This window comes from Toxorhynchites rutilus, chromosome 2, assembly GCF_029784135.1.
Source record: "Toxorhynchites rutilus septentrionalis strain SRP chromosome 2, ASM2978413v1, whole genome shotgun sequence".
Classification (NCBI taxonomy): domain Eukaryota; kingdom Metazoa; phylum Arthropoda; class Insecta; order Diptera; family Culicidae; genus Toxorhynchites; species Toxorhynchites rutilus.
Genome location: NC_073745.1, coordinates 284,827,531 through 284,849,502, shown reverse-complemented (window position 1 = coordinate 284,849,502; position 21,972 = coordinate 284,827,531). Strand labels below are relative to the sequence as shown.

General features: G+C 38.6%; 2 protein-coding genes and 1 pseudogene across 3 annotated transcripts in view; 2 read left to right on the top strand and 1 right to left on the bottom strand.

Annotated features, from left to right (window-relative positions):
* Positions 1-21,972, top strand: part of LOC129765298 (NADH dehydrogenase [ubiquinone] 1 alpha subcomplex subunit 11) — a 245,029-nt gene that overhangs the window by 146,114 nt on the left and 76,943 nt on the right. The window lies entirely within an intron of this gene.
* Positions 1-21,972, top strand: part of LOC129765292 (23 kDa integral membrane protein) — a 59,073-nt gene that overhangs the window by 30,462 nt on the left and 6,639 nt on the right. For both annotated transcript variants that reach the window (XM_055765447.1, XM_055765446.1), the window contains exons 2-4: positions 6,209-6,397; positions 19,731-19,913; positions 19,981-20,160. In XM_055765447.1, the coding sequence (XP_055621422.1) occupies positions 6,209-6,397; positions 19,731-19,913; positions 19,981-20,160 (552 nt within the window). The remainder of the gene's footprint in view (positions 1-6,208; positions 6,398-19,730; positions 19,914-19,980; positions 20,161-21,972) is intronic.
* Positions 19,063-19,211, bottom strand: LOC129772030 (U4 spliceosomal RNA; annotated as a pseudogene).

Sequence of the window (21,972 nt, the reverse complement as noted above, 5' to 3'; positions counted from 1 at the left end):
AATACACACCTAAACAACGCGCTGAAATTGTTCAGCTGTACATTCAAAATAACTTCTCAATTGTGTTAACTAAACGTGCGTGGAAAAATAAAAATAAAGTTAAAACATCGCCTGGAGACAACACTATACGTCGATTATTTGCCAAATTTATATCGTCTGGTAGTGTTGGTAATGCCAGTCATCTGTCCAGACAACGACCAAGACGTTTCGACGAGAATATTGATGCCGTTCGAGCCAGTGTTGCAGAGACTCCATCGACATCAGGTCGCCATCGTTCGCAAGAGTTAGGCATCTTTTTATTGCCATTTGTTCGTGAAAATGAATTGGACAATTACTGGTTCCAACAGGACGGCGCTACATGCCATACAGCGGCTGCCACGACCAAATTATTGCGCGAAATGTTCCCCGGAAGTTTAATATCGAAAAACGGCGATTATGACTGGCCACCGAGATCACCTGATTTGACGCCTCCTGACTTTTTTTTATGGGGATATTTAAAATCCAAGGTATACACTGGTAAACCAAGGACCCTGGATGCGCTGAAAGACAATATCCGACAAGAAATTGCTGCCATAACGGCCGAAACATTGGGCAAAGTGATGGAAAATGCCGAAAAAAAGACATTTTGCGGTCAAGGCCAGAGGCGGTCATTTACGAGATATCATAATCAAAAAGTAGCTAGAACAAATCTCCTTGGACCAAAATAAATGAATTTCAAATTTTTTTTTTTAAATTCCACTTCTTTACTTTGCTATTGCAAAAACAAATCCTTCTACTTTAAATGGCCCACCCTGTATATTCCTGCCCTTAAAATTTCCAACAAGTCGTCCATACATCGGAAGATTGGCACTTTTTTTGTTTTCTTTGAAAAAATACAACTTATCCTAATTTTGTTTAAAGTCAAGATAGTGTACTCGACAAAGTTTTAGATCTTGTTAAAATATAAACTTTGGTCGAAGACATCAACTTTCTATCTTTTATAGTTTTTGGAATATATGTCATTTTTGTATGAAGACTCCTGAAAAAAAAATGTTTTGCTCGTAACATTTTTGTATGCAAATTCTCACTTTTGACATGTTCTTGACATGTTTCTTAACAGAGAAAAGTTAGCAGAGCATTTAAAATGTGATAAATTATACAAAAAAATGTTACGAAATGAACATTAATAGCATTTTTTCAAAGAAAAACATGAAAAAGTTGTTGTTTGAAAAACTTTTTCCATGTAAATGTGCCCATCGTCCGATGTATGTAAAACTTGTTGGAAATTTTAAGGACTTTTTTTATCCCATTTATTTATTTAAGGCTCATTAGCATTTTAGCAGTAAAGGAGCCGAATTTTAATCGTGTACATGTCACATGGTTATCATATCTATAATTAGCACATTACACAGTTGCCATTCGCCAGTATTCCTTCTATACCATTACATATGGTACATTCACACAGTAGCCATTTAGGCGTAAGAGTATTCTTTCTGTTCTTCCATTATCCAGTTAGACCACCGGACAGCGGAGACAGTTGATTGATCATTGTTGAGTTATTTATAGAACAACAGCCCGATGTGTCTTGCAGAGCAGAGCAGTTGTATGGATGAATCGATCTTATTTCGACCGTGGATCGATCTCCATCGCTGATGATTGTTGCGTGGATATAGCTATTCTGTAACAACACAAAGATGGTCAATGAGGGCCCTGAGTTTTGAACTCACGATCGATCGCTTACTAAGCGAACGCGCAACCAATGTGGCTACGGAGACCCCCTAATTTTAAGGGCTATTTTTCTTTCAGAATTTTGAAAGCATATGTTCTCGCGAAAAATGAATTTTAAGTTTTAAAGATTTTTTTTTTTTCAAATAATTTTTTTTCCAAAAATTGTTTTGATAATTCTGAATGAAAGCCAAAATAATTTCCCACATTCCATTCTTTGACTAAAATTTCGTAGGTCTGATATTTTTTTAAAAGTTTTTTTTTGAGTTTTTTCAACTTGTTTTCGAAAAATCTTAATTTAAAAACTGTAACATCTAAAATCTAACGTCGCGAATTGATTTTGCACAAGCACCTGAAAAATCCTCAACTCTCTCATCGGGACATCGGAAAACAACTCGGAATCGTGCAGTCAAGGCTATTATGTGATTAAACGTTACTACGAAACTCTGAGCATCGGACGGAAAGAGAAATGCTTTCAGAATAGATGTTTTATTAGTGATCAGGATCGCAAGCATGTCGTGAAAGCATTTAAGCGGTATCCCAATGTCCTCGATCAGGGATGACGCCAAAAGTTTGGCCCCAGGTTAGTCTGATGCTCCGGTTCAAAGTTGCGAGCCAGTTAGTAGACATAAGTCTTTGTGTAAGGAGCGCGGATTCAAAATTTAAAACGCATTTTTCTCGAAACTAAGTTTTGCAAACTGGTGGGAGTTCTACTTCCGGAACGGTCCATCCGATTTAGATGAAATAGTTTTTCCTGGATTCTCCATTAAATTTCCTTTCATCGTACGTAGGATTTTTTTGATATTTTGGAAAATAAAATTTTGGTGAATGTTTTTGTCTCGATTTTTGAGGCAAAAACGTATTTTTTAACAAAAAATGTCGTCATTTCGTCAAAAAACAAAATATTTTGAAAAAATCCTACTTACGATGACAGGAAATATATCCAAGATCACGTTAAAAAATCATTGGTTGAAATCGATCTACTAGAAAACCTTGTAGAATTCCCACCAGTTTACAAGGTTTTGCCTGCAAGGGCTCAACACACCGGTTGCGGCAATTCAGAGGACAGTCCAATTGACACCAATTTTTGTTTGTATGATAAGTAATATATACCTAATAAAACTGTGCTATCAGAACAATCATAGTAATTTATTTTCTCGTTGAAAAAAATCGCGAAAATCACATACTTTTTATGATGTTCATAGTGTACTACCCCCTTGAGCAAAACAAAAAAAAAATGCTGGATAAATTTCCTGTGCAATGGTATACAACAGAACATATATCGAAATAAACATTTTGCGTAATATTTGTTTGAAATCTCCTAATAAATCATCACATGCCACGTTTTCAATTGCGTAAAATGACCCCCTATATAGAAATCAAAGACGTAGTCCTACGTCAAAAGTGGGTTTTCGTATAGAAGAAGCTGCAGCTAGATGTTGTACATATCCTTTTGAGTGGAGTTAAGCGTAAGGTGCGAGCATACGGTTATGTTATTGAAGTTGAATTAAATAAATATGCCAAATGCTTACTAATTGGTTATATTTTATTGTCTGAAAATTTGAAAAGGATAGGTAATTTTCTACAGCGTTTTTACCATGATGCAATTTTATGTGAGACACCCTTTATCTTTTCCTGTATTGAAGCAATGAAAAGTACCTTCCGCAATGTAAAGCCCGGCCAATCAGGAACATCAACGCCGAAGTCGAACATCCACGATGCCAAAGTAATACTCTGTATTTGGTGGGATCGAAAGGGTGTGATCCACTATGAGCTTTTAAAACCTGGTCAAACGATCAATGGAGGTTTCCTCAAAACGCAAATCGCGTAAATTCAAGAAAATCGCGTTAAATAGAATCATGGAAAAAATCGCGTTAAAAAAGCACCCAGTGTACTTTCAATAACTTATTATTTTAATATTTTATTATTCAAATAAATGTGTTTTTCATGCAAAAACGGAACGGTAGTTCGTTCAATAGTTGACATTCTCTGTCTTAAAATTTATTAATACAGTCCGCTTCGATTATTGGACACAGGATTGCGAATTTTCATCGCTTCCCTCGTTGACAACCTCCGCATGTGTTTTAGGATCCGCTAACTTTGCCAGTCTAACACTTCCAAACATTCCCCGAAGCGTTTTACGCTAACGAATTTACCGGAATTTTCTTTTCGAGCGTGCAGGATCGAATCGGCATGATGTAAACAAATGTAATTATCACGACATCCAATGCCTACTATGATTCTATACACTCTTAACTTAATGCAGTGAAATTTTGGAATAAAAAATAATATGTTCGGATTTTTTTTCGGATTTTTAGGGCTTGAATACTTATATAATAAACACGAATTCCAATTCCATTGTATTAAAGTTCATCTCAATTTTCAAACATTTCGAATTCAGTAGCAATGAGCACATGGTTTTATAAACGTGGAAAATGTTTCCAACATGAATTTTAACGCCATATTTGTCATTACAATCTACATATAGATTTTTATCCAGTACATTCCCTGACGTTCTGCCTCTCCTCTACGCTTAGTTGTTTGATATCGGTGAGTGTTTTGAAATCGCGTGAACAGAACGGAGTGCTTTTAGGTACTTCTCGCTGTTTGAAACAAGTGCACTTCGTACTTTCTTCTTGACGTTTTTTTTTTCTCGTAATCTTATCACAACCGGAATTGACCATGTGCCGTTATCACACCATGTTTCGCCGAACAGATTCATTTAAGGAAATATCACTCTGCTTCTTTAATGAGGGAAAGGCACAGTGACAACGAGTGAGGGAGACAATCGATTTCTTCCGAGTTTATCGATGTAATTAAGAAGTAAAGGGGTTACACACTATTTTGCCGTTGCGAGCAAGAATAGTGAATCATAGCCAGGGTAGCAGGTTGCTGCCCACCGGGACTTTGTACGATTGCTCCATCATTCCATTCCATCGGGATTTGAGCCAACCCAATGAAATTAAGTGAAACCAGTCCTTTCGTTAATGGCAAATGATATTTGATTCATGATATCCATCCCTTTTTGAAAGACTTGTGTTTAACTAATCCGTCCCACATTTCCACATCACACCGTCCGCGTTACCAGGACAAGAATTGTTTTCAGACAAAAACACTGGTAGTGGGAGCACACAGTAGTGAAAGAGTGAGATCTCGAAACCAGCTGACATGAAACATTTTGTGTTGCAAGTCAGTTTTAAACGGAACTTGATACATTCATTTGTTTTCGAAAGGATGAATGACATATCGTTATTTTAGAGCTTAGAGTATTTTTTAGTTTCATCTGATTGTGTTTCTTATGTAGCGAACGTGAGGTCCGAATGTGTGTTTCATTACGAAGAAATCATAGTTGTATTCCCAGGATTGTTCCAATCTTATCTCGTATTGAAAGTATAAAAAAGCCGACAGATTTATACCTCAAATCTAATGTTCGTTTTGAGAATCGGAATGCTTATAATGAAGACCATCACCCAACGTTGAGATGAAATTTGAACTTCGCTTCCACGCGCTTTTATATGTCCAAAAAGTTCTCTTCCCCTCTATTAAACATAAGTGATTGGGAAAAGATGCGAGTGCACGATATGTAAATTCTGCCACGACTAAGACGCGATTTCGAATGGAGTCGTCTCAAGTCTATAACTTCTGCAGCGAAAAAGTTGAGTGTAGCGAAACTAATCGAGCGACGCGTGGATTTAATATCTTTACGGTATTGAATTCTACTGCCGTCGTATGCATAAAAACGGATCTGTTATTCGTTTTTTAAACGGGCGGCGAAATTGTTCATAGAAGATACCATGTTCGTGCCCATGTTAAAACTTGGAATTTGATATGCGCTATACGCAATGATTCCTTTTCTCAGAACTCTCAATACGTGCGTGTCCGTTTGTCTGTGATGCCAGTAGAGGATCCCGACATTTGCGTAATACTAATGGAGGGAGTGTTGATCCATGTAGCAATCACGAATACGTATGTCGGATGCACAGACTCCGTTTTTCATACAAAATGTCTCTTTATAATGCAAAATCACTCTTGAATAAGACATAACAGAAATTATATTAGAAAACCGATGAACATTTGTTCTCAATAATGACACTTTCACGATATTCATGAGCTTGGAAAATTTCTCGCGGAAGTATAAAATCAACATTATTGCCTCTTTCGAATGTATCATCTTAACGGCGTCATTCTTGAATGATGTTACTGGTTGAACTATCATCGTACAGATTGTATATATTTTAGTGGACTTCCGTTATATATCACCTTACGTTGAATAAGAAGAGAGTCGCTTACGGCAGGCGTAACAAATCAAACTTTTACGACGTGTGAAATATCATCGTCATATAACGCCACATCACCATCATCTGATAGTTTACCAGCTAATATTTGTCTTCATTCCGAACAGCAGCACTCATTAGACGGAGTTTAAATTAGTGCACCACATATTGCGCCACAAATATCGTCACCATAATTATCATATTTTTTCTATTCTATTTCATTTTGACAGTTTTGCGGCTACGCGCAGCTTGTAATTGGCGCGTTTTTACTATGGAACCATCGACAGTATTCGATGTTAGTTAACGATAAGTTCTGGGAGCCGTTTGGAGTGTCCATCGCGTTGGGGATGGTCACCGAACTGCTCTGCTACCTAGGGTGGACTTCAACGAGCAAAAAGAATCGATGTTACTTGGGAACGGTGAGTAGTTATTTGGTTTCATTGTTTTTTTATTGACTACTTCTGCATGAATAATCACTCGCAATTACTTCTTGAAAAAAAAAACAAAATAATCAATATACATTTGGTAGATGTACATCTGACGATAGCGTAGATAACGCAGAAATCAATCAAAATATACAGCGACATCATTCGAAAAACAGATTTTTTCTGACCTTACAATTCACTAGATTGTTATCGATGTTATCGAAATTGTACTTCTTGAGATAGGTATATTCTATCTACAACTTGTAGACGTTATTAGTGTCGAGTTCGTCGAGCTTACAAGCCTACAAACCTATCGATAATGGTATTGGATCGATGTTGTGAATTGTATTCAAAATAAACAAAATAACATTATCAGGCGTGACCTTTGCAAAATCTAGCTCACGTTAAGTGCGAAACAATCTATTCTCACATAATGACATAAAAAGTTCTGCCGTTGCGGAGGTAGCACCTTCATTATTGGATTGTTTCGAGAGTAATTACAACTTTTTGTGTAAACTCAATATGTTTTTCATACTGAAAGAACTTTTACTTCTCCATTAAATGGATTTCATCATATTGAGTAATATGTGGACTTTAAATTCACATGAAAAAACTTTTAGTTCGTTGTTCCATATCCAAATGTTTGAGTTTCACATTTGATTCATCCATAAGGTTTTACCCAGTATCTCGGTCATTGATGAAATATCTCTCATTAATTTTCCATTTTCAATTTCAATTTTATCAGGTTTTGCTTCACGGATGCCGAGTATCTTTCGATCGGATGAAGTTGTAAGGTGTTTGGATGAATGCAATTTTTGGCAGTAGTTGTCTTTATAGGCACTCTTTGTCGATTCGAAGCTTCAACTCCCTTGAACTCAACGATGCTGTTTTGCACAAATATTTGCAAAATATGTTTACAGGACCTTACTCATGCAATGAACGTTTGTTATTGGTATCGGTTGACTGGATGTATGGATAGTAGAGTGCCAATGGATGTATGGGAAAAAGTGACCCTCGAATTTTCAAAGCGATCTTGGTTAAAAATGTTGATTCCCACGAAAAACTACCCTATGCAAAATATCAGCTCAATCAGACTTCATTTACTACTGTCGCACAGCGGTCAAAGTTTGAGTTTTTGGAAAATCGAAAAATCACCCAAACCCCGATTTTCTTTACTCCCAAGTAAAGGAAATCGGGGTTTTCGTAAAAAAATGTTTGATGCCAAATGTCTTCAAATTGCATGAAACGTCGAGATCTAGTGTCATCTCGTAATTTTTTTTTGTCAAGAATCGACACTCTGGGACTCGTTTTTTCGGAATACGAGGCAAAACGTATGGTTTTGGATGCCGATGAGAATCGTCATATCGATTTTTCATACGGGACTCCGTACGAAATGTTGATTCTCACGATAAAGTACTCTCTGCAAAATATTGGCTCATACGAGCTTCATTTACTATTGTCGCAGATCTCAAAATTTTAGTTTTCTGCAAATCGAAAAATCACCCTAGGGGGGAGTAAAGGAAATCGGGGTTTTCAAAAAAAAGTTTTTTGATGCCAAATGTCTTAGAATTGCATGAAACGTCGAGTTTTACTGTTATCTCGAAAATTTTGTTTTGTCAGAAATTGACTTGGTCGTTTTTGTCTGAAAAGTCGATTTTTGACGATTTTTTTTTCGTTTTTTCGATTGAGCTGATATTTTGCATAGGTTAGTTTTTCGTGGGAATCAACATTTTTAATAAAGTACGCTTAGAAAATTCGAGATGGCCATTTTCATTGGCATTCTAATGGATAGATATAAAAGATGCAGACAATTTACTGAGGCTATGTTTTACTGTGCACATACCTTTACTTAACTAAGTCTTTCAAATTAGTACTCCATTGGGGCATCGAAGCCGGATAGATATCATTTGCGTCATCGAAGACGAATTTCATACGAAATATGAATCGTTCTGAGGTGAATAGATAGTGCCTCAGGAGTTCAAAGTGCGGCTTCAAGATAATTTCGGTCGACATGCACAAACATGTTATCGCGTCGTTTGTTTCTTTTAAGAAGTGTATAAAGTGATTTTTTGTTTGTAATTACGGCGTTGAGCACCTTTCTCAAGCTTCTAGAAGTTCGTTCCTTCGTTCCAATGCCATTTATACCTGTTTTAACGTGATTTTACGGCTTCATCGAGAGGAAATAAAAACGATTATGAGAAAAACGAAGCTGCGTTACGTGGAATAGTGAAAGGAAGCGAAACGAGAGGTTTTATTTTCAAAATCGGGCGGGTTTTCCAAAGTGATTGGTGATCGATGCGCGTTGAAGTGCAATGAAAGTTGAATTTCACGGGAGAAAATTTCAGTGAAAATCATTGCAAAGTCAGGTGTCGAGGAGGTTTAAACCTCTTGTTTTCACGCTTCAAGCGACATCAGTGTTTGGCTCAGTGTGCGTGTTATAAACCTCTGTATGGGGTAGAGCATGCTGGTGTGTGTGCGTAAATCATATGTGTAGTAATCATGTTGTTTTTTTTTTCCTTTAGAAAATCGACCACTCGAACCAACAATAATCCAGAGAATGAATTGAGTTTGTGGCTCACGTATTAAACATGAAAAATATGCTCTCGTTTATGATTTTCATTTTACCACAACCTCCAATTACATTTTACATTTCTCTCCGTCAGTCTCCCCCGGTTTTCCTTTTTATCGTGAAAAGAGAATACAAAGATTTTCAGCATTTGAGTCAAAGCTATGTAACAGATAATCCGATTCAACGAAGCTGCAATTAATTCGAAACACTAGAATTCCCAGTTTCGTTTATATTCTTCCAAAAATGTACGATTAATGCTCTCTCCCACAATATGGTTCAATTTAACGGAAGGTGTTTTCTCGGTGATCTTGTCAGGTTTCCCAAAAATAACACTCCGTCGTCGCGATTGAGGTTCGATACAGAACAGGCGTGACTATTAATGGAACATATTGCCGACTCGATTGGCTTTACAGGAATTCTCCCCGATACCTACCTTCTTAGGTTCCCCACAGCTAAATCTCCGCCGGAGTGATTGAATTTCGAAAAAAGTGCGATGAATACTAGAATAAAAGCCGGACCAATCTATCTGACAGGTTTTCCTTCTCAGGATACCATAATCTTTGCCGCGTATTGTAAAACATGCTGTTTTCGGATTTCTGTATTAGGTGTTGTTAGTCCAATTTAAATTCGCATTGGGTTGAATAAACACTCGGAAGGTAAAAAATATAAAAGAAAATTACCTTTTCCATTTCAAATATGTTTTCTCTATATTAAAGTAACATGTTTTTACTGATGAGAAAAAGACGGGTGGGTAATGTCGGGTCATAACCGGAGTGACGTAGGACTATACAAAGGGGACAGCTTTTGTTAAATATATATTTTAAATATATTGTTTTATTTTCTTCTCCTACGTGAATACCTACCTATCTACCTGAAAAATGGATTAGTTTACTGTTTACTCTTTATGAATATGTTGATGGTTCTGAAAAGAACCTTTGGTGTTGTGTTTTTGTTATCACTCGATATTCCCATCTTGTTCGGTTAAACCTTCCTGTTTAGCTATTGCGTTTGCCACTCGCCACAGCTTTCACAGTTGTAAAATTTCTTCCCATCCAGCTTGTGACATGTTGTTCAGTAAATAACATTTAATGCGACGTGCCGGAGAAACACTTTGCCACTCACTGAAACTAATTGTTGCCTTGATGAGCGCCGAACCGAAGCTGCTTTGTTCTTGATGCGGGTTTTCTGATTGTCGTGAGCAGCTTTGCAAGCCAACTCGAGCACTCCGACGGCCGAAACTCTATAATCGCTGTTAGGTATACTGGTGCTCCGGCACCAATCCGTTCGGCCTAGTTACCCTTGCGGAGCAATCAGTGAATGCGACCAACAGGGAACTGGAGACCTGCACGGTTCGAGTGAGACTTTGCCTTTCCCTTAACTTGTCCTCCTTTGTTACGTCCACGATGCCGATGCCGTACAACCACACGGGTTTACGGTTTGAAAGAAAATAAGATATTTTTTTGGGGTCCGCGTGTTTTATACTCTAGCGGTACACACTCACAGGATAGAGACAAATCGGCAGACTCAGCCAGAGGGGCGAGTCCAACGAGACGAACGAATGAGCGTTAAAAGGGAGCGATGGCAAAAAAATACATTCATTACTATTTGTTCGCTCGTTGGATTCACATGCAGGCTAAAAAGGGTCCTTTTCAGGATCACAAAATTATCTTCAATCTAAGGAGTTTATTGTTTTGTTATCACTCGATATCCCCATCTTGTTCGGCTAAACCTTTCTGTTTAGCGATTGCATTTGCCACAGCTTTCACAGTTGGAAAATTTCTTCCCATCCAGCTTGTGACATATTTTAAAGTAAATTACATTCAATGGCACGTCGCATTACCACCACTCAGTATCGTATTGGAGGTAATTTTAACCTGTAATTGAACATTTGCGATGACAGTGGTACAGTGTCGACTTTCAATGTGGGGTCATAATTTGGACCCCGAACTCTATGTTTACAAAAATGTCCAACTAAATATGTCGCATTGCAGGTCCGTCCAATTAGCTAAATGTCGAGATAAGTGTAAATTACTGTACTTTCAATCTAGAAGCAATTTAATAATTGGTGAAAACCAATAAGCTCAGAACAACTGCCAAATTCACATACTCATCATATCCTGGCAAACAAATTATGAAAAAATCAATTTGTGTTTTATTATTATTATGGATATTGTTTTAGAAAGCATTGAACTGTATTTCCTAAACTCTTTTTTGGAAGGTTTAATGGCCCTGAAAAGCGCCTTGTTTTATGGAATGGTTCCAATTTAGAAAACTTAGTACTCGTGGTTTTGAAAAAAACCATTTCGAACGCCCTCGATGCCGCCTTGTTCTGGATTTGCCACCAAAGCAGTTTGTATAAAGAACAGACTTTTTTTTCTGCTACCTGATGCCGTTTTGCGATTGCGTTTGCCACTCGCCACTCGCTGCAACTGCCTGTTGTCTTGATGTCCACCGAACCGAATGTGTTCTGTTCCGAATGCGGGTTTTCTTATCGTCGCGAGCAGCTTTGCCAGCTAACTCGATCACTTCGGCGGCCGAAACTATATAACGCCGGCTAGGTGGACTAGTGCATTGGTACTAATGCGCTCGGCTTAGCTACCCTTGCGGGGAACTCCAGATCAACACGGTTCGAGCGGGATTTTGCCTTTCCCTTCACTTTTCCTCCTTTACCATGTCCAGACATGGCTGCTTGGGTTGGTTTGTTGATGTGTTGTGATGCGAACCGATGTGGTGTACGGTTTGAATGAGAATGATCGTTACGGCAGCGGAGCGGGGATTTTTAAACTGACTGGCTGGCTCGAGAATTACGCATGTGTGAGACTGCGACCAATGTTTCGTTCATTTTTTTCTTTTTCCTTTCCAATCGTGCTTCATTCTATTTCGCTGCTGCTCTGGTTGCCCGTTTTGGTCGGTACGATTTGAGGAGCACAAAATGGACCAATCAAAAATGGGCACATAGTGCATTTTGACAATGTTTGATATTTCACAATTATTCAATTATTTATCTCAAGAAAAATTAAATGTTATTCATTATGATAGATGCGTAGATATATTTCCTATCAATTGATGCAAAAACCTTTGCGATCTATTGAGAAATGCTCGAGTTATAAGCGTTCCAAATCTTGCATTTTTTCCTACTTGTTCAATGCCTAGATTTCCATTTCACCCCCTATATCTTCCGGTTAGACGTAGTCCTACGTCCAAAAAGATAATTGTGTTCGGTATTGTTAATTTTCTTATATTAAATTGGTGGGTTTTTTTTTATTCCATCCACACATCACACAGGACGCATCTCGTCTAGGGATACAGAGGGCGGTTTTCATCATATCCCATTCCACTTCGGCATCTTCTATCTGATACGCACCATCCAACCACTGTTTATCATCTTTCTGTCATTATCACTCAGTAAACACTGGTGAAGTAAACAAACAATACGCAACAACCAAACAAAACGGCCCTTTCCAGGGCCACCAAATCATTATCAAAGAGTTTAACAATGTTATTTTTCAAACATATCTAAAATCAACAGATAACCTAACGGAATCCTACGTCAACTATGCGGTCGTGTCGTGTTAATCATCCTTTATTGACTTTCATACAAAAGCGCATTTATTTGGAGCTAATTTGACGACTTGCCTATACAATAAAAAACAACAAGAAGAAAAGAACAATAGTCCATGTAATGCCAACGTTTATTGACGGGTGTATTGCGCACCGTAATTGTACGCATTCCCGAAATTTATCGCCGAGGTTTGTCTGCCTCTCTGTATATGTTTCAAAAGTTTAAGAATGTTTTTATTGATAAACGTACTGAAATATTGTTTTCATATCCGTACATCTCTTTTATTGCGTTATCTCAGATTTTCATTTACACCTTAACGCTCAATTCCACGTTTGATCTACTAGAGGAGATATTCCCGTGTGACGACCTTGTTTTCAAAAACACTTGGTAATGGGTTTTAGAATCATTAGGGGAAATCAGGTTAAAACCGACACCCTAAGGATTTCCACATATTTCCAAGATCTACCATGTGTCTTCGAATTCAAATCGTTACAGAACCTCTTTTCAACTGATTGATGTTTTCAGGTGAAATAAAGGGGAGTGCGGATGAGATCGACACCCTGTCCGATTCCTTTGAAGAAACGAATGAAAACTTGTTAGAATATTTCCAAAGTATTAAGAGGTTATCTACATACTATGTGGATATTTTGAGATCCCAGTTTAGGTGAGCATCCACGTGAAATGTGTTGATGGGCGTTGAACGAAGGGATACCATGAGCTCTGACAGGTTTTTTTTTGTTGACATTTCCGATTCAACGTTGCTTTTGGCTGTTTTATCAGTTCAACTCTGCCGTTTTCTCTGTCGAATATATGCACGAGGCATCTACAAAAAGTAAGAACGCATTTTTCGGATTTACCCACAGTGTCAGGTTTTCCCTGATTTCCCCTACTGGGGCGTAACTAAAACACAATGTCTACAATTGACACATTTTCGAAAATTTTGAATAAAAAAGTTAAAACAAGTTTGTGTTTTCAAGAATGGCTTAAGGTCACAGGAAAGCGTTCACATTTAAATTCCATCCTCAGCACTCGGAGGTGACAAATGTAAATCGCGAGTCAGGAGATTTCCTAACAACGATCGTTTTAATGAACACTGGTATATATTAGGCTGTCAAAAAAGTCCTGCGGTATTTTTTTTGAATTTTCATTTGTTCATAAAAATAGTTACAATCATCTGTTTTAAGTCAAATATGCGCCGTTTTGTTCGATGACTTGTTCCCAACGAGATGCCAACTTCATAATACCCCTGTCATAGAAGCTCGCTTCCATATTGGCAAAAACCTCGGATAGCCAATTTTCACAGGCCTCTTTTGTGGCTAACTTCTGACTACCTAGCTCGTTCGCCATGGACAAAAACAGGTGGTTGTCACTTGGTGCAAGGTCCGGACTATACGTCGGATGCAAAAGAACCTCCCATCCGAGCTCCTGGAGCTTCTGGCGCGTCACCAAAGAAGTGTGTGGCCTGGCGTTGTCCTGATGGAAGACAATGCGGCCTCTGTTTATCAAAGATGGCCTCTTCTTCATGAGTGCTACCTTCAAGCGGTCCAGTTGTTGGCAGTACAGGTCCGAATTGAACGTTTGGCCATAGGGAAGCAGCTCATAATAGATTATACCTTGACAATCCCACCAAACACACAGCAGAATCTTCCTGGCCGTTAATGAGGGCTTGGCCACCGTCTGAGCCGCTTCAGCGGGCTTCGACCACGACCGTTTGCGCTTCACGTTGTCGTAAGTGACCCACTTTTCATCGCCAGTCACCATCCGCTTCAGAAACGGGTCGATTTTGTTGCGTTTCAGCAGCGATTCACATGCGTCGATACGGTCAAAGATGTTTTTTTGCGTCAACGTGTGTGGCACCCATACATCGAGCTTCTTTGTGAATCCAAGCTTCTTCAAATGGTTAATAATGGTTTGATGACTTATTCCCAGCTCTTGGCCGATGCTACGGCTGCTACTATGTCGGTCTTTCTCGGCTAATTCAGCGATTTTGTCGCAATTTTCGACGACAAGCCTTCCGGAGCGTGGCGCATCTTCGACGACCTCTACACCAGAACGAAAACGTTGAAACCATCGTTGTGCGGTGGAAATGGAAACTGTATTGGGTCCATAAACTGCACAAATTTTATTGGCAGCTTGAGATGCATTTTTGCCTTTGTCATAGTAGTACTGTAAAATATGTCGGATTTTCTCTTTATTTTGCTCCATATTTGCGACACTATAACTCAAGAACGACTTAACCAAACAAAACACTGTCAAGGACTATATTATAGCGCGCATAAAATACCTTTCCAGCAAGCTATAATATGACTCGATACAATGAATACAACTAGAACTACGCGCTTACAACGACACCTCGCGGAAATACCGCAGGACTTTTTTGACAGCCTAATATAATAAAAAATTCACCATACAATCAAATTGTTACTGTCCTAAAACTTTTTCTTTGACACCACTGAAAATTCGTTAGGTAATGACATTCATAAGATTCATGGGGATCGCTTTAGGATCACCAAAACGTAATCTGAGATTTGGGGATTAGCCTTGATCGGTCGGATAATCTTCAACCGCAGTCCATGATAAAGAGTTCCATTACCATTTTTGGCTGGTACTTGGTAGACCATCGTACGGATATTCGTGTAGTTTTCAATCACTCGCAATATGGTGCATTTGAACATTCAGCAATTTCGCCAAGTCACGTACGGACGCTGAGACGTACGATGAATATTGGCCGATTGCAGATTACGAGATCACGAATGTACAAGGAGTTATGAGCCGAACTCCGAAATCACCCGCGAAAGTGTTTATTTTCAGTCACTTGGGCCACATAAAAAAATTCGCGTCGACACACAAACAATAAGAAAATCATAACCAACTCTCTCGTAGCTTTTCACTCTTTCCCGTACAATATCGAGTCTCACTCGTAGTGTACTTGCATAACATAGGGCGCTAGAGCGCTCAGCAGAGTAGTGAAATCACTTGATGTGTGACGTATTAAATAATACGGGAAGGGGTTAAAAAGGTAGTTAGAAAATTTTAAAGTTACTCGTAGCTTTAAGAAATGCTGGTAGTTGCTCGCTGGCTGGAGCGAGACTAGATTGAAAATCTTCTTCGACGTTTGTAAACTTCTTTTGTTCTTGTAACCTTCTTTTGTAAACTTTGCAGTACCCCTCAGAATGAAAATCACAAATTACAGTAGAACCCCGATTATCCGCGGAATAGTCTGGCTAGATATTTCAGCATAAAAACTATGTTTCATCAATACAGAAATACAGAAACTAAACTAAACAGAAATTAAACTAACCATTTAGAAGGTCGTGTACACCAGTACTCAGATAATGTGAAAACCATGATCAAAACTAAAGTGCATGAGCTTATCACTCACTGACAAATTCCGGGAAGGCCTATTGATTTACTATGGAACTCGCTGTCGCGCATAATCCGCACAGCGGATCATTCACTCACGGATAATAGGGAGTCCACTGTATACTGTTTTATACTATAGATATTTTTCATACCTTCATAGTCACTCAGGCTATGTTCCAGAAGATCGATTTTCGATAAAAAAAATTTTTTTCGAGATGACACCAAACTCGACGTTTAATGCATTTTTGAGTCATTCGGCATCGAACAAAATTTTCGGTTTTCCAAATTTCATGTAATGTCCCCCCCCTCCCGCCTTTTAAAGAATTTCGAAGATCGACAAATTAAAACCTTGAGGCACACCTAATCATGTCATTTTTTGTGGCATTGCCATTTTCGCTGCCACCCTAATATGCACATTTTTTCATCTTCACATTTTTGTTTGATACAGTTTTACTAACATTACAAATTGCCAATCATTGTTTTGGTTTTTTAAATTGTGAGTGCAAAATAGAATTCAATATTCATAATTTTGTTTTTTTCTAATGGTTGAACTACTTCTTTTTAAATTATGAAGAAAAATCTTAATCTACCATGTACAGAATGTGTACTTCGTGCGTCGAAGTGGTGCGTCTAATTTATGAATGAATTTATCAAACTTCTCGCCTAGGATGTCCAGGCAGGCAGGTGTCTGGGAACAGATATTCCAGGTATTCGGGCTTCGAAATTTTGCCAACAATGATACATTCGGTTACAATTTTATCAACATGAGATTTTGCGAGCGGATGGCTGTCTGAAGAGAATCCTAAATAAATGACTTCCTTGGACCATTCGACAATTACCGAACCGAATTCGGACGTTGTTCAGGATCTATCAGGAGTCGAGGAGATTTATGAGTTATTTAAAGATTTATATTTTACACTCTTTATTTTATGGTTAAGCGCATTCCTACGAAACAATATTTCTAGTCTTTGGTTAACACGTTAAGCACCAAATTGTTCTTGCTGCGCTTTCCATTCAGCCCGCACAGTAATATAAGCTACAGGGTGGGCCATTTAAAGTGGAAGCATCTGGCAACCCCATAACTTTTGACAGAGATGTCAGATTAACAAATGTCATACCGCGTTGGAAGCGTCATTTCAGTACAATTTTAACCATGGAACAATACACACCTAAACAACGCGCTGAAATTGTTCAGCTGTACATTCAAAATAACTTCTCAATTGTGGCTTTTGGCAAAAAACATAATGTCTGATGAGGCGCATTTCAACTTGAATGGAGGAGTGAATAAACAAAATTGTCGGTTTTATGCTACTGAAAACCCTCAATTCATCGAAACGCAACCTCTTTACGACCAAAAAGTTACTGTGTGGTGTGGCATTTATGCCGATAAAGTCATCGGCCCGTACTTCTTTGAAAACGAAAATGGAGCAACGGTAACCGTGAATGGGGAGCGTTATCGGACAATGATAACCGATTTTTTATTGCCATTTGTTCGTGAAAATGAATTTGGACAATTACTGGTTCCAACAGGACGGCGCTACATGCCATACAGCGGCTGCCACGACCAAATTATTGCGCGAAATGTTCCCGGAAGATTAATATCGAAAAACGGCGATTATGACTGTCACCTGATTTGACGCCTCCTGACTTTTTTTTATGGGGATATTTGAAATCCAAGGTATACACTGGTAAACCAAGGACCCTGGCTGCGCTGAAAGACAATATCCGACAAGAAATTGCTGCCATATCGGCCGAAACATTGGGCAAAGTGATGGAAAATGCCGAAAAAAAGGGCACATTTTGCGGTCAAGTCCAGAGGCGGTCATTTACGAGATATCATAATCAAAAAGTAGCTAGAACAAATCTCCTTGGACCAAAATAAATGAATTTCAAAAAAAAATTTTTAAATTCCACTTCTTTACTTTGCTATTGCAAAAACAAATCCTTCCACTTTAAATGGCCCACCCTGTACGTTTCTGAGTTCTTTATTATGCTTCGAAATAACGTACAATTCGATACAACGTACAATTTTGAAAGTAAAATGTACGTTATATCGAAGTTACCCTGTATAACGCCATATTTTAGAACGGGTTTGACTTTTGTACACAGCTATCCCAGTACGTGAATACATCATGGAACCATTCGTGGTTTTTCTGGTGTTGATTATTCATTGCTAATGGCTTTTACAAATAAATAGCACTATGTTGGATTAACCTTGTCGTGAATGACTGGCAACATATGATAATCTGATTCGTGCTTAGGAGAAACAAACCACTTCGATCAGTACCAATTAGCAAAGCATTATTAGCCAGGTTGGAATAGGCGGGCATGGCGAATGAAATAGGTGAACTGGGGGAAATGTGGTCACCCTAAGGAACATGCCCATTTCCTGTGTCCACATACCACTAAAATTCCCGTTCTTCGAAGAATATGGTAGCTCAACTTATTGTAGTTCAAGATAGTAAGAGGTCTTCATTATGAAAATTGAAAATAGTACATTTTTCATTATTAGAAAAAAGGTTGAAATATCGAATATTTTTTTAGTGAGGAGGTAAAGTGGTCACCTGTGGGGGGCAAAGTGGTCACTCGCACATATCACGCTAGAAGAGATAGATTTATGCGTGTTTTCTTGGCCAAATTTGTTTAAATCATTATTGAAATAGTAGGTACATGTATGAAATGAGCTAGGCCTATTCACCTAGAATCGTAATTGAAATTTTCTGTTGCGCACAAAAACGTATCAAGAAACACATAACGTTTTTCAAAATGAGGCTTGGTTTTGGTTGGGGTGGCATATTTTTTCTGGGTCAAAAACACAAAAGGGATTTCTTTAGGAGCAGAAGGTGATAAGGTATATCAGCGTTTGAAAACAGAACATTGTCAGTAGTAATCCTCCACTAACCACATTGCCCCCCAAACAACGAAATGCGAAATATGCGGAATAATCACTTAAATTGAACAAAACATCTGGTCACCTCCCCTAGAATATGTGAACAGTCATCCAAACTGTTGATTTGTCGCAAATATCAGGTGAAATAAACTACATTTCACGAGAAATTCCTTAAATTCGAAACGCACAAAACTACGGCCGAATGGCTACCGAGAGAGCGTTTTTTGTTTTTATTTATATCTTGACATGTGACAGCTCCACTGTACTACAGGGTGACTCAAAAGTCATGGAATTCTTCAAACATAAGATGATTATCAATACGGTGTCAATAGTCAATAGTTTTTTTTTTTTTTTAGTTTTCAACTAGCAATAATCGCACCTCGGTCAAACCTCATTGGTTACGATATCGCCACTGCGCAAAGCTATAGTCAATAGTTATACTACCAAACAACCAGGTGACCATGTTATCCCTCGTGACCACATTACCCCCCCCCCCCCCCTTCCTCTATTTATTTAAACTTCCGACAAATAAAACCAAGCTATTCAAATTGTACGAATTTACCGCACGCGCAGAACAGTCAATCATTCGACGCAAAAAAAAGTTGTGAGGCCCTCCTCCAGGTGATGATGTACTTTCGGTATTTTGAGGGTTTTGTTTATATTCAGGTAATGCGCAATCAGTCAGCTCCCTTTTGTTAGTAGCGGTCTGAAGAACAATGAACAATGAAAACATAGCATTTCACCACTATCCATTTGCCAGCGAGCGGCGGATGTTCGCGTCAACGCGTGTGGAATAAATAAAACGCGGTCATCTGATCAAGAGGCAAAGGCTTTGGAATCGGAGCTGACACATATTAGCGTGCGATGAAAGCCGTACTTTGATTCATGTTCACATTCACAGATTCTTTTTTCTGCGATCTAAGATCTATCTTCTTTCTTTCAGTTCTGTGTATTTTTAGTGCTGCTCATTGTGGTACAATTCTTGATCGGCAGCTGGGTCTATGCAGCAACCAAACGGCTTGTCGTTCCCGCCGAGCAGGCCATCGAGGTCAGCTTCAGCCAGTTCATCACGAAACCAGGTGCCATTAAAGATCAAACCCACATCTGGAACCTACTTCAGCGGGATGTTAGTAACGATGCTAGATTACTATGTTCTCGCAGAATGGTGATGATAATACTATCGACTCTTTTAGTTTCAATGCTGCGGATTAACTGGAAAGTCCGACTACAAGACCGAGGGACGTCCGTGGTCCTGCACCAACCCAGTTGACAACAAGGACTTCGAAAACGGATGCACGCACGCTCTGATCGAGAGCGTCAAATCGGGCATGCTGAAGGTGGCGATAGTGGCGGTTGTAGCGGCGTTCACACAGGTTAGTCCTTTTTCTTTTGCTCTTTAAGTGGCACCAACATTTACAATTAGTATTGAATTCAAATCTCGACGACAGATAACATGTCTTCAATGTTTTTTTGATACCGGATTAGCTCATGATATTCGAAGAAATATTTCCATATGTTGAAACACATTGTGAACATTACTCATTTTTCTGAACTGTATCGCGCCATATGAATTTAATACGTTAGGGGAAATTGTTGAACTACAGCCCCAATTTTCAGTAGCGTCCAAAATGAAAAATGTTCGTTGTTCAAAAACCTATCAGATACATATGTTTCAACAAGATTGATAGAGTTAACGGCACAGTATAGCTTCTCCCTCCCGGTCCCAACAAAGCCGGTTTTTCATCTCTTAATCACAAGTTTAGTTCACTCGTTCGGCGAACATGAATGGGCAGACACGTGATTTCAAAATAATGAATCGCCAAGTATTTCGTATTTTTATCTTCGTTACTCACAAGCGCATCTGCTTTCTACTCAATGGAACGGTTTGTTGTTTCAAAGCGAGACAATTTTACGGCACTGCTCAAAATAGTGACGTTGGTTCTGGCGCAGTTGACCACTCGTGAGCTCGGCGGACGACTCGGTGCCGTTGTCGAGGAGCTGCTGAGTCGTTGTAATGTTGGCTTTCGGCACGTCTGCCGCAACAGACAGTTGCGTTCGAAGACAACCGTTCTCACCATCGGTCATTTATAATTTATGCACGCATTGTTGACTCGTGGGAGGTGTGTTGTTTTCGTTGGAAGTTATTTTAAACAATGAACATTTAATCGACTGTTAATCAAGTGCAGTGTTCGAAAGTGGGTCATTAGCATTCCTTGTTTTTGGGAGGTTTTCGGAAAACTCGAAGCCTAGGTGTATTTTGGATATTACAAGACTAGTGAGAAGAACAACAGCATGGAACTAAAAAGACCAGAGAAAAATAATATCTAAAAATTGTAACTTACTTTAAGAGCTAGAGACGAATGAACTCTCAGAGTTTAAAGTCTCTCTAATTCAATACCTTCCTTCCCTTTAAGAGCTTTGCGTTGCTGGACGATCAAAAGACTGAGCTGACTGAGATGATAATCGTAAGGAGACAACGCTATAAAAGCGTTTTATCTCATCATGTACATTATAAAGAACAACTCATTCGATGATATTTTTATTAAACATATAAAAAATGAAAAATGCTGGATAAACTTTGTTACCGTATCAAAAAACATTTTTAATTTTTTTTAAGATTATTGAATTAAAATGCCAACCGTCAGAATTCGTATCATTGTTCATTTTCAAATCTCGATTTTGAAGACAAGTTCGAACAGTAGACCTGCGACTCTACGAAGTTTCAATGGAAACTATAGATGTATAGATGTAAGGTCGCAAGATCTAGGTGACCAATACACTGGTGAAAAAAACTGTTCACCAAGAGGTTGCCGCAATAAATGTATGGTCACGAGACCACGGCTTGCAATGACAGGCAGTAAATAGTCAGTTATCATGAAGCGATAACGGAATTATATTTCTGGGCCATGAAGAGACTCCAAACTTGAGTGACTTTTTTGTGATGGAATTCCAAAGTAGCGTGAGCTATGGAAAAAGTGGAATCCAGCGATACAACCAATTTTGCTCTTAAACCGTAAAACAAAGTGAAGGCAGACGATTATAAAATATCCGGTTTAGAAGACGGTTTTGGGGAAAAAGAAAAAAATTAAACTTTCAAAATATGATTTATTAATAGGTTAGTATTGACGATGAGATCACGCTCTTCAACTTGTGGACTACATGCCCAATTGAGGACTTGGAAATAT